This window comes from Emydura macquarii, unplaced genomic scaffold, assembly GCF_026122565.2.
Source record: "Emydura macquarii macquarii isolate MOO-44397 ecotype Brisbane River unplaced genomic scaffold, CSIRO-AGI_Emac_v2 contig_1043, whole genome shotgun sequence".
Lineage (NCBI taxonomy): Eukaryota > Metazoa > Chordata > Testudines > Chelidae > Emydura > Emydura macquarii.
In genome coordinates, this window is record NW_027131180.1 from 7,216,882 (window position 1) to 7,231,136 (window position 14,255).

The following is a 14,255-nucleotide window of genomic DNA, read 5'->3' on the forward strand; positions in this document are numbered from 1 at the left end:
GGGTGGGTGAAACTCACAAAATGTGCATTAACAAGAAAGCGCAATCATAAAGAAAAAAACAATACCAGCCCAATGTGTCCCTTGAGTGTTGATAGATATTTCTTACCCACCGTGCCAGAACATGGCAATGCTTGTAGACAAACATTGAAGAAAGTAGGTAGAGACCTTGAGAGGGGAAAGCACAAAGCCAAAGAGCGTTGTGGGGGGAATGGTGGTGGTAGAAATCATTCCAGCAAGCTGAATTTGAAAGTTGCTTCACAGAACGAAAATATTCATGGATTGCCTTGAATTTTGTTTACATTCAAGGTGTAATGGGTTGTTTTAATAAAATATATGTATGTATTTTAAGTTCTGAACAGCTAGTGTTGGTATGAGCTTTAGCTTAGCTCCATTGTAAGACAGTAGAGGTTCCCAGCCCCTACTCCCAAATCATGTGGGGTTTCTATGGATGCAACCCTTGGCATCCAGCCCACTGAGTACTTTGTTGAGGGGTACAGAGTACACTAGGGAACAGACGAGACGGGATGCTGCTCAACGGAGATCCATAAAGATAGGATTACTGGAAAAGAGAGCCACTAAATAAACGCTGCACTTCCATAAAGATGCTACACTTTTTTAATAACATAATTGCGTGCTTTATTGATATACACAGTAAAGCAGTATATAATACAATAGTAAGGCATATATTTGGTGAAATTTGATATGTTGTGAAAAATGCAGTAAAACTGAAGTTTATAAAAAATAATTAGTAAATGTTACAGTGTTGGTGTTAAAACACAATATATTATGATATCCAAGTAATAAACCAGTACTGAGTAACAATGAAATAACATGCCATATGATATTTATGTATTCAGTTACACTGATTATGTTTTACAATTTAATACTTTGTGGTTATAAGGACCATGAAATAATTCCCAAATTATGCTTAAAAAGCAGCAATAAAGCTCTCAACTGTTTAAATATTTTTGACAGACTCACTCAAAAACTAATGTCTAGAAAGTAAAAACTAACAAAAATAAAAACCCTGATGAAAACAAGCGTGCAAGCCATTTGCCTCGGATTTTTAAAAGAGGTTTAACTTACAAGCACAAAAGAAAGAAAGAAAAACAAATCCGTTCCCTTATATCTGGATTTGAGCTTTCCTGAAGAAAAGCAATCAGAAGTAAATAAGGTACCCACTGTAAATAAAGCATTTAAAAAGCTCTTTATTATGAAAGTGGTGATCTGGGGTTTTATTTATTTTTTTAAAATTTATTAGTATTAAAATGATGAGACCGGTTCACACAATGGACAAGTGGTGACAATGTAACATCTGTACGTAATTGTCAGGAACACCACAAAACCAAAGTGAGGTAGAAATAGCATGATTAGCCATGTTCAATGTTAACTAGCATTAAAATAAAATAAAATCTCTCCCAACTTTTAATTACATTTCGTACAAGAAGAGGTAACAGCTTTTTACCCTTGCAAAGTAATGCAAGTCAGATGGTGTATTTCTGTGTGTTTTAAAATGAAATTAAAGGCTGATCAAAGGAAATGAAATGGTAAAGCTTTTGCTAACAGCACCCCACACCCCAACCTACCCTAATGAGTTGCTGTTGAACTATTTAATCTATTTTCTGTTCTCTTCTCTTCCAACACATAGTTAATTGTGCGGTATTACTTGCAGAAAAAAATGGGGGAGGAACAAAATACTGGGGGCAGGGAAGAGACGCTTTGTTCTGCTGATGAACATCTCATGGAACTGTGTGGCACCTTCAACTGTTCATCATGCAGAACCTGTAGTAATTCTTCTACACTGCCTCCCTAAAGCTTTAAACTCTGCGACTCCTTGGAACTTGCTGCTACTAGAGGTTGAGACAGATATTGTTGTGTTTTTGTTTTTTTCCCCCGAAGGATTGGGTAACTTTATGATAAGTAATAACATTGGTAGCTATGCAAACTATGATGATATATGAGTAATCAGTTGGTGCTTCTAGGCAGAAGCTAATCAGCAGCACGGGTCAGGAAGGAATCGCCTTCCCTTTACACCCCACCTACAGCATCTCACAAAGGTGGCATTATGGGTAGGGAGGAAGCATACCAAACTTCTGCTAAAGCATCATGTGCTGGCCACTGCCAGAGGCAGGCTACCGGAAATAAGGTCCAAAGGTTTAATCCGGTAAGGCAATTCTTATGTTTCTTTACTAACAACATTCAGGATTTTAGTCGGCAGAAGAAACAGATGGAGTACGGGATATTAATTACATTTTCAGATTTTTTTTTTTGCAAGCTCTGAAGATAGCATTGTCATGTAATGTGCTCTTTCATTTTATTATTGCAGACTAGCTGGATGATTCATGTAATCCCTAATTTTATCTGGAAAGAGGTGGAAAAACTCCTTCAACTGGAAGTTGAGAAGATTTTTTTTAAGCCAACAACCTTAGTCAGACAAAAACAACGTGAAAGGTAAGTCAGTTGTTTTGGTGTTGTTGCAGGAAATACTTTCTTTGATAGGCAAGGAAAAGAACACAGAACATGAATACATCTCTGGTATAGTTACAGAGCTGAAATGATGCTAAACAAATGCACTGCCTCAATTTTTTTTTGTTGTTTTTTAAGGGGGTTTCTATAAACAATTATTTTTTATAAAGCACACTTTAGTTTACAATCTTTCTTTATAACTGTTATAAATGTTTTTTTAAACAACCCAAAATGCGTTCCATATAAAGAAATGGCAAGTTATTTAGCTATCAAGATTTTACATGTAGTTTTCTTATAATTTTTGTACAATTGCATAGACGTGTAAAACCTGCCATTGTTAACAAAACAATAACAGACTTTAGGAAACTACTGAAATCTACAGTATAGTACCACTACTCTTCACAAAAATATAGATTTGTTTTCTTGTAAACTCTTACAGTCTAATCCTCTTTGTTGTATGAATTTTATAAAAACCATGCGGGACGCCTGAAGTTGTAAAACACATCTTGCTATTTTAACACCTTGTCATCAGTCATCACTGTAACTAAGGTTTCCATTGCTCTGCCCAAGTCATCTGCCATGTGGAAAAGGCTCCCTACATTGTGGCCTGAAAAACAAAAGGCAAAGAAAAGGACATTAATGAAAGGGACAGGACAGTGAATTGTTATGAATCCTGTGTTTGGGTGAAGTAGATACACATCACTCTGCATGTATACCTCTACACACTTCTATGCCGAGTACAACATGGAATATTGGTTTTAAAAATCCCCATACCACGACAACAATAAAATGCCATTTATGACAGTGTGACATTCATTGCACAATTGTTAGTGGAGCCTGGTGAATGTTGCAGAAAACTTAGCACCCAGCCTTGGTTTGAATTTGTATTGTAATGTACTTTGGCGGTGCCCCATGTGTTCGCTTTCCGAAAACATACGTGTGCTCGAATCATACTGGCAGGAATATTCCTGGAAAGCAAATTTCAAAGTGACATGCGTAAGTATCCACATAAACCAAAGTTTAGATTTTGCACATGCATTAAATGGGTGCTGGAAGCGCTTGATCACTCATCCAATCAGTTGAATAAAAAACAGCAGGACCACTCATAACTAACACAGCTTGACTAGAGAACAATCCATAGCCATTTAGGATTTGCTGTCTGCAAATAAAAATGCATGGCTGGCCCATGCCAGCTGACTCAGGCTCGCGGGACTGTTTCATTGCAATGTAGACTTCCCGGCTATGGCTGCAGCCTGAGCTCTGGGAACCTCCCACCTTGTAGGGTCCAGGTTCTAGTCTGAGCTCAGAAGTCTACACTGCAATGAAACAGCCCTGCAGCCCCAAATCGGCTGGCATAAGCCAGCCACAGGTGTCTAATTGCAGTGTAAACATACCCTTAGAGCCAACGTGAATCAGGCCCCTCGTCTAAAACTATTTGTGCTCAAACTAGAGGATTAAGAACAATTCACAACTACATTCCCTGAATCCTTTCAAATAAATTAATTCAAGGAAACTGGCATCCGTGTCTGGATATTCCGCTAGCAGCAAACAAGGCTACATTTATCAGATACATTATTTATTGTGGTTTATTTGCTCAGCTCTAGTCACTGGTATCAATGTGAGATCCTGAAATATCACTTTTGGTTATTCATCTCGGATGGTTTGTGTCATCCCTAGACATGACATTTGAACCTTGTATTAACTAATTACTACTCTATATTAAAATCATACAAAGCTCTGTTGAAATAACATGAAGAGTTTGACTCGCCCTGCTGGGGGAACTTCAGTGGCAGAAAGTCTGTTTAAAGGAGAGTTACAACAGCGTGTGTAACACAGGCTGGGGCACCCAGAGTTGCTTGGCACAATCCCCAAAGTGAGAGGGGGTCAGCTGAAGAAAGGACATGGCCAGGGCACCCAGAAAATGTTTTAACACATCTCTCAGCTCTTATCCTCCTGGGCCATCAACTAAAGTTGCCCACCCCTAGCAGATGAATTTCCTCACCTGATGCAGGGGATAGACTTTGCATGCCCATGGGTGTAGTTTTGGGGTGGGTGGGAAGAGTGGCATTGCCCCTCCCCCCCAACTGCAAGCCTTGGGCAGGCATGGAATTCATCCACCCCTCACAGGCACAGCCCCATTGGCCTGACCAGAGCTGCCCCCCCAAATACAGAAATCAAACTACATCTATGTGCATTCCCCCACACAAGTGGAGTAACTCAAACTGACAAAGACCAGGAAACTGGGAGTTAAGATCAGACTCTTTCCTTAAATTGTTGTGCCCAGATATTACAATATATAAATAATCCTGCACTGTTGACATTTCTGTGGTACCCAGATGCTTAGGGTTGAGTTAACTGAAACATGTGGGAGAGAAATTTTAAAGTAAATGTACATTTTAAATTCATTTATTTTGTAAAGGAATGAGTTCAATGCTTGTAAAAGTCAGAGGCTAGTACCTCATGCTTGAACCAATCATAGCATAGCTAAGTGTTTATGGAAACGTCCCCACACAGTTCTGGCAATGCTCCTACGTCCTAACCTTCGCTACCTCAGCTAGACTGCCATCCTGGGACTCCTGAGCAGATTCTACCAATGCTGAGGCTTTGGGAAGTTCACAATGGCAATTAAGAAGAGAGTATTAAATTTATTCTCACTGGTGATTTACATTTCAATTAGATAAAACGTAAGAAAGAATGAAGTAGTGAGCAATCCTGCAAGATAAGTCAAGTCAAGATAATATGAACAATTCACCCTCCCTTCCCTGTTCAGTTGCGCTCTCTCTCTTTCTCTCCTTAAAAAGCCCAAAGGATGCTGTTCTATGCTGTGGGTGGTAAAATACAAACTTTAGAAACGACAAAGCCTAAAAGTGGGACTAGTTGGCTCACCCAATTGATAATTGGTATTAGAAAGCTTTCAGCTGTAAGTAGACAGTTCAAATCTAGCTAAATCAGTAGTGACCAATCATCATCATAATCTAACAGTTATTTTGTGACCTCTGTGAAATAACATGTGCAGGGTCTGTTCAGTTCCTGGTATCATCATAATTGACACCCTTGCTTTATGTTGACCAGAGACATCAAAGAATGAATGGCCACAGGCCATAAATTAGCACGTCACTTCTGGAACTGATCCTTTCACAATAAGATTAGTAACTATAATAAGGGCTGAGTAAGGAAGCTTGCTCTACTGCCTCCTTTGTGGTGGATAAATAAAAGATTTCAGCCTCCTGGATTATCCAAATGGCACCTTTCACAAGTTATACATTCACACTTCTAATATGAAAAATTAGTGTAGTTTTTCTTCACTCCCTACCTTTGGAATAAAAAGCGGAATAATTTTTCCTTTAGATTAGATAGATAGATAATGCTCTAGGGACAGATCAGTCCTGTAAAATCAGCCTGAAATGTGTAAGTGTGAGTAAGCCATACATGAGTAAAATGATCTTTTGAAATGAAGGTGCTTACATAAAAAGAAATGTGCTCCACCTATCTGACACATTTAGATGCAGATGTATATATGTATGGTGTAGTATAAAGATTTTCCTGGCATACATTTGGATTGACCTGCATAATCTGAAACATTCCACTGAACATTGCAGTCCTGCAAGCTACTTTCAAATGGCCTCTATTTTAGTCTGTAAAAGCATCAACAACAAAATTATTTCTTCACCGGCATCTACCTCCAAACCATGGATTCGGGAAAAAAGAAGGGGCCGAGAACTATAATGGCCAAACATCAATGAGTGACAATATTAAAATTGTCAGTGATCTGAGAGTCACGTTTAGATATCTTGTGATCTGCCATTGCTAAAAATCATCCTGGGATTCTAGCTTTTCAAGTGATATAACATCATTCATATCTAGCCCTGGCAGACCAATATATCAGACCTTAAAATCACCATTCCCTGGATTTATGGAAAAGCTACTTTAAATCCTTTTCAGAAATGTTTAATATTTGTTCATACTATTTTTTCTGTCATTCACAGACCTGGTAACTAAGGCAACCTGATTTTACAGGCAGAGGATTAGGAACAATAACATCAAAGAATTAATAAAATATTTTCAGAAATAACTTCTAGAATGTGGCATAAGCACACATAAAATGTAGCATAATGAATGAGTTATGCAGGCAACCAAAATGAAGGCCAATAAAACCTTTATGCATCCAGGTGCCACTTTGTGTTCTATTATTATATCTAAATGGTATAATAATAGTGCAATAATTCTCTCTTTAAATTGCTGCTGCTGTACTTTTGGGATTACCACATCTACTCCCATTTGTTTGGAGCCAAGAGTGAATTATGTAGGTCATCCCATGTAAGTGGCAATAAAAAAACCCTGCAGACATGGTATGCCATGACATATTTTTGTTGCTGCTACCCCATTATTTTTTATGCTACTTGTTGTATTTCAGGTTTTGACCTCCCTATGGTCCTCACTGCCCCTCCTCCCCCACGCACTTGGCATATTAGCACTGAAAGTACATTAGAATTCATGTTGTAATGTCTGTGGGTGGCGATTAGCAACATCTACAAGAACAATTAACAGTCACTTTACATGGGACTAGCCTGCAAATGTACAATCTGCCCTGAGTAAAGGAGGGCCTCCTATCACTGCCCAATGAGCAGAGAATGATTCAGATTTACAATCCCATCTCTGCCCCCACTTGTTCAGGATGGGGGAGTAAATTACTGAACATCTTTCCTGCATTCTAACATTCTTCCAGCTCCTCCCACTCCCCATGTCTCCTTGTTCCTGGGGTAGGGGCGGGGGAGGTAACAGGTGAGTAGCCCTTGCTTTCCTCATCAGCTGCAGACCCAGTTCTATTCCAAGTAGGCCTTTCTCAACCATGCAGGGGAGAAAGGCAGGGTGGGTCTGCGGGTGTTTAGTCTCCTGAGCTGTGACAATCAAGACCAATTGAGAACAAAACAAGTATGGTTTTCATGGCCATATGTACGCTACATATATGTATGTGTATGTCATGTCATCTTCTATAATGCCTATACTAGAATGACAGCCCCAATTCAATTGACTGTTTTTACACTTCTGTTGCATTTCAGCTGGTTCTAGTAAACAATACAACATTTCTATATTCCTAATTAAAAAAAAAAGGCTGGCCCAAAACACATGTAATAAATGAGAGCAGAACAGTCTAAAACATGTTATAGCTTCTGACTCAGGATTATTATTCGTTTTAATATAGCTGAGCTATCAAAGACATCATTAATTCCACTTTTTTTTTTTTTTTTTTTAACATCACATTAAAGACAAAAAGGTTTCTCAGTGCTAGAGGCACTGTAAGGATGAAAAGACTGATTAAAAACATCACGATCAGCTTCAAATGTAACAACGGAGGAAAAATAGACATGGAAAGTGTTAATTTAACCTAGTCTCGTACAAATGGCATGACCAATAATATATGTCCATTTGCCTTGAAAGCAGGAGAAGAGTATATTTCTGCAGACACTAACTGCATCATTTCTAGTCATATAGAGCGTTATATGTATACCCTGTCTGCTGGATTTGCTTTAGAGGCTGTACTGGAATTAAGGCCCCCGGGAGAGGATACAGTAATTGAATATCAATCTCTCACTGCCACTTGTTACTGAAATAAATGTGCAGAGTTCAGACTCTAAAGACAGGCTACAAAGTAAATTAAAAAAACCCCCACAAAACCCAACACAATGTCTGTATTTCAGCAATGCAAATTTCTAACCTCCCTGCTTTAACCCATGAACAATCTGCCCTCTTGGTGGGTCAGATTCCGACAGCCATATTCATTTTGAGTAACACCTTGCAATCAATGGGACTACTCATGAAGTAAGGCATTACTCAACAAGAGTAAGAGGCACAAAAATCTGCTTGTATTTTAATTGCATAACTGATTGACGTGTAAACCTAAAGCTCCGCTACTAGACGAGAGAAATATGTTTTCGCTTTTAGCATGCAGACTTCATGTACATGTGGTCTGAATAGGAGAAGCTAGCTCTCGGCCCTGCAAACTGCTGAGCACCCTCAATTCCCACTGAGTTCAAACAGGAGTTGAGGTGGCCGATCATTTCCTTGGAGGTGCTCAGTACTTTGCCAGATTAGGCCAGTGGAATTTCAGCAATTAGGAATTGCACACTCTCTAAAGCCAGGGCCAGCGGCAGTGTTTTTAAGGATATTAAACGCACACAAGCTGAATTGTGTCTTTGTTAATTGTGTATGGAAATATAATTGAGGACAATGAAAATCAGCAGCAAGGGCCTGTTCTGCTCAAAGGAAGTTCTATCATCAGTTCTTAAGGGCCATTAATTAGCAGAATTGAATACCAAATCATTTCCATAGAATTTTTAAACAGGTGCAATCTGCTTGATGAAGTGTTGGATACCCTGTTGATGAAAAAGTTAGTAAGTAAGCACCAGATATATCCCTTGAAGAAAGGATGATCTACAAAGAAGTGTTTAGTCACCACTATAACTGTCCAGTGCAAGCACTTAGTGCAGATGGTCTGTACCAGTGCAGCTCATGGGTAAACTGTACCAAGATAATCATGGTTTTTGCCAGTGTAGCACATTCAGCCACAGAAGTGTAGCTAAACTGCTGGCTACACCCCGCCTCCAGTGTAGACATAGTCTGAATGTGTTGCTATCAGACTCTCCCCGCTGCAGGTACAGTACATCCCTCAGTTAGGTTACCTTTTAAATTCCTGATTCGATCATTCTAAGCTTCTTCCATGCATGATTTTTTGCAAGGTCATTTCACAGCTATCTGTGATTACACTAAGGTAGCATCTGAATATTTTATCTTTCGTAATCATTTTATTGGGCAATTCATCTTTCAAAGATTAACAATAAAAAGACAATCCTGCACAAAACATTTTCACTACAGTAATAAGCAGAGAAGTACGAATTCTGAAAGCTAAGAGCATTATATAAAGCTATTTTTCAATCAAACCTATCATTTCTAAAGCACACAGCAAATACCTTTATTCCTTTATACACCTGAATGCAGCACTGTGAAGTTGGTGGATGTTAGTAGCATTCTTTATTGTGCAAAACTTAATTTGCAAATTTTTTAAAAAGTGTGAATTTTTCATACCTCTCAACCTTCAGTATTCGAAAGGAAAAACCCATTCACCTTGATTCTATAGATATCTGTAAAACAAGTCTGCGCATATACAGGAATAGGCCAATGACAGATTATGTCTTCCAACCAAATGTGCGACATAACAACTTTATCTTAATACAGTCTCATCTCCTGCCAGTTTCCATCTCTGTGGGGCTGGGAGGTTAGGCGCACTCCTGTTCCAACATTTTCCCCACTGAAAGTTGAGAGGCATTGTATATTAGAGCACGCTTGTGGCATGCACTCAGGAAAATAAAACTAAAGTAAATAAAAACAAAAAAGCTACACAGCTGCCACACAAATGCCAGACACAGAGAGCAAGATGTGACAAACAGAAGCCATGGCAGTGAGCCTAAATCTCACTAACCTCTCTTACTGGCTTTCCGGGGACATTTCTTCCTTTAGTAACAGACAGAGGAAGAGGCAGAGGTAGCAGAAAGAAAAGAAAAACAAAACCACAAATAAATAAATTGCAGTTTATACTGACAAAGACACTTCAGCCTCCACTTAGGAATTTAATACAGGAATATTATAATAATAAATGTAATAATAAAGTGAATGATTATACTGCTGTTAATGCCACTGGCAGTTGAGTGTTGATCAAGTCAAGAGTAAATATCAAAATCCTTGCTTACTGCTTTTAACATAGCAAGTATAGAAACAGTTAAGAAGTCCACTGAAATCAACCAATAAAACCTTTCACTGAGGACAGGAAAGGCACTGATGTTCTAAATCCATTTTCTAACTGAGCATGAAGATTCTATTGATTTCAAGTACTCCTGCTAGCCAAGATTTGTGCTAAAATCTTCGCTTCCTGACTTCATAATTAATGCACTCGGACGTTATGGAGTTTATTCTGCTCTGAATATCCTATTTTACACCTAAAATATATGACTATCCAACTGGCACTCTAATGCATTCTTGTTCACACGTCAAAGATAAATATTTTGTGTAACGTCTTCTCAAGACGACGGTGTGCATTTCAGGAAGCTTACTAAGAATTGGGAGGCAAGAGAGGGAAGGAAGATGAACTTGTTCAAAAGGAGATGAAGGGAAAAGAGTTTAGGAACTGACCAAGAATCATGCAGGTTTCCTATAGACTTTAGCATGTAATGACATATCTGAGAAATTAGATGTGGCTTTAACTTCCATGACTGCCCCTTACTCAGCAGATCAAAGATCTCGTTCACAGGCCTTGGTACATATTTTTGCTTGGACTAACTTCTCTTTAATGAGATTCAAGCTCGCCCATCAATATAAGGCACCCTGTCCTCCTCAATCACAGAACCTCTGTCAATAAAACATATACCCTGCATTAATGTGAACTGTTCTACTCTTTACATTATCACTGCTATGTTGTTATGATTATTCATATTATTGTAGCACCTACAAGCCCTAGCCTTGGGCCAGGATCCCCCTGCGTTAGACACTGTAAAACACAGAATAGAAGAGGGTCTCTGCCCCAGAGAGCTTACAATCTAGGCATGCAGTGTTGTTGCAGCCATGTTGGTCCCAAAATATTACTGAGACGAGGTGGGTGAGGTAATATATTTTATTGAACCAACTTTTGTTAATAAGAGACAAGCTTTCGAGCTTTACACAGAGCTCTTCTTTTGTGCAAGTTTGAAAGCTTGTCTCTCACCAACAGAAGTTGGTCCAATAAAAGCTATTACACCTCACCCATCTCGTCTCTCTACAATATAGATATACGGATATGTAGGGATATATTAGGAAACAACAAAACAATACTGGTCAACATGATCGGCATTAATTTTAGCATACCAGCAGCCTAGCTATTGCTAAGTTTTTTGTAGGCATCACTCCAAAGAAGATTTTTTTAAGGAGGGATTTGAAGGTGGATAATAAGGTAGCTTTGTGGATGTTTATGGGGAGTTACTCCAAAGCGTGAGGGCAGCATCTGAGAAAGCATGGGGGGTTTGTTTGAAAATTTAACAAGTAACGGGAGAATGGCTGGCATCCTGAGCTAAGTGAAGGTGAGCACTGACATATCGATAGTGAATGCAAAATGATCGTCGGGATGGAGATACGTCATGAAGAGCATTGCAAGTGAAGAAAAGTTGCTCATATTTGATGCAACAGATAGCTACTCCTCCCTGCCCTCTCTCTTTCCTAATGGCACTGGAAATCACAAAAGAACCGTATGTTGTTCTTCACTTGTGTCTTTTTGTGTTGGAAAGGTTTGTTTTGATACCAAGTGTGACTTAGGGACAAAGAGTAACAAGAGGTATTAGCTGCTGTTATTAAGAGTAATTCCTTTTCCTTTGAATGGGGTAAAGAGGTACACTAGATTTTATTTGCAACTTGATGTGTGCAGAGATGCTGTGTGCCCTAGTCCTAGGTCAAGGAATGTGTGTTGGCATCAAACAACAGAGAAAGGTGGTTGACTTTGCTTGAAACACTGCATGCTCATATTTCCAATAAAATGTAAAAATGCCAGTGCATTATTCATGGGTGCCTGAATACAGCGAAATGTATACATCCACCTCAGATTCTTTCTTGATTCCCTGTCCCCACACACAGCAAAAGGGGGAATCCACCATGTTTATTTTATAAAAGCACATTCAAAGACACTAGTAGCAAAGTCTCATCCAAAAAACTGACACAAAGGCTCCAATCCTGAAAGCTGACTGGCCAGCATACTTGTTTCGGGGCCAAACTCATAAATATTGCATTTAAAACTTTCCCAAAAGCGGTGCAGTAGCTTCATTGTAACTACCGTGCAGAATTCCACAGGGAGTGATCTGCTTACATAAATTAACAAGTTCACATTAGGGCCTGCAAGCTAAACAAAGGTGAAGAGAATTAATCAGCTATTATCCTTCAATAGCTGTGCTGCAGTAACTTCCAGAGGGATCAGTCACAGTCAAGGCCTCAGTTATCCTAAAGTGATGTAAAATCATACAAAAAGGTAGGGGCCTGCCCCAAAGTGCTTACAAAAAATCTAAATCCTTCAAAGACTTATGCATATGTTTAACTTTATGGAGTGTAGGTAGTCCCACTCAAGCTAATAGAGCTACTCACAGGGTGTAAAATTATGGACATACATGGATCTTGGCACGATTGAAGCCTAAAATACTAATTTTTAATTGTGTCATTGAAAGAATAAGGGGAAAAGTCAGAAAAGTAAAATAAAATAATGGCACCATTAATGATATCAGCTTGGATTCATCTGGACATTTTCTGAGAAACAATAGAACCCACATCACTCCCAAATACCATGCTCAATTTTAATCTGTCTTCTCAGTGGTCATTCTAAGAATTAGCAGTTTGTTTTCAAGAATTAAGAGAGAAAAAAATGATGTTAATATGAATATTTGCTTTATGGTAAGCTGAGTTTGCAACTGAGTTTGCAGACAGAGTGCAGATTGACATTTTTGTAAGCAACAACGAAAGTTATTGGCTTTGTTTAAGACACTTTCCCCATCCTGCCTCCAAAATAAAAAAATAATAAAAAATTCTAGCCTTGAAAAATGTTTTCAAACAGTATTAATGTCAAGAAAACATCTTTTTGCACTTCACATGGAATTCATTAATATATTCTCAAGCGATTTCGTATTGGTCTGATATGTATTCAAAGGTGAAAAGCAACCTCAGCTCCCACTGAAGAAACAGAGGCAGAGGATCAGCCACTACTGGATCACGTCAGGGAACCAAGTATTGGAAAGATCTCAGGAATCTTGCTCCCTGGGGCTAACTGAACAACAGATGTTACGGGGAAGGCTCAGTACCGGCATCTTTCTAGCTGTTGGCTTGAAGGTGCAGAAGCACACTTTTCCTGGTTTGAGTGAGGTGTTAGGGGTAGTTCTGGGATTCACTGATTTGTTTATAGTGGCTCAGAGAATTCTTCTCTGGATTCTGTAAAATGTGGAAAGGAGAATTTGAACAATGATGACAGTGCCTTAGCTGACAAAATATAGTATGTGTTTTCAGTGCTGGAAGTAAGGATTTAGCTGCACAACTTATCAGTATTCAAGACAGAGCAGAGTTAATGCACTGCTGAAAGTGTGCATATGTATTTGTGAGAGTACATAAAAGTGGGACAAAAAATAAAAGCAGCCTTGTACATGATAAATCTATTTTCAATGCAATTTTTGATGCATTGCCCTGACTTTACTGTAATTCTTCTAATTAAGCTGTGCTAGGAGGGCCTTTTACTAAACGGTATCTTGACAAATTAATCATGCTGAATTTTGACAAAAAATCATTGTAATTTACAACTGGGTTTATGTTCTTCTAAGTACTCATATGGCTCCTTTTATCTTACTATCTGCACCCCTGATTGCACTCCATTGAAGTCCACAGAAACTCTGCCCCTGAGTTCAATAGGCTCAGGATAAGGCTTTACGTGTTCTTCTGCGGTTCATTCATAAACAGCATTTGCAAACCTTAGCCACAAAATACACTGTGGATCACAATGAGATTTTGTTTTAAGTGGGTACAGTTCCACAGACATCAGTGCTGTTTCATCTGCTAAACACGGGGACTGAAGTGGCCCTTATTTTTTAAATTGCATCTTGCTGCTGCTTCTTTGGCAAGCCAAGATCTCTATCGACTGTAAATAAACTCCTTGAAGACTTTGTAATTTGTGCACAAGTATAGTGTGAAAACATTTTCCTCTGTGGCCCATTATCTATCAGGGTTAAATAAACCACTGAGGT

The 14,255-nt window shown here is 38.8% G+C and overlaps 1 protein-coding gene across 17 annotated transcripts in view; it reads right to left on the bottom strand.

The window, feature by feature from the left end:
- Positions 1-616: 616 nt before the first annotated feature.
- The window catches only part of DMD (dystrophin), a 1,854,857-nt gene continuing 1,841,218 nt past the window's right edge, over positions 617-14,255 (bottom strand). For 14 of the 17 annotated variants that reach the window (XM_067545076.1, XM_067545077.1, XM_067545074.1 and 11 more), the window contains one exon: positions 617-3,073. In XM_067545076.1, the coding sequence (XP_067401177.1) occupies positions 2,976-3,073 (98 nt within the window). In that variant the 3' untranslated portion in view covers positions 617-2,975. Of the gene's footprint in view, positions 3,074-9,943; positions 9,976-14,255 lie in introns of all 17 variants that reach the window. The other 3 variants (XM_067545075.1, XM_067545073.1, XM_067545099.1) reach the window with 1 other exon arrangement.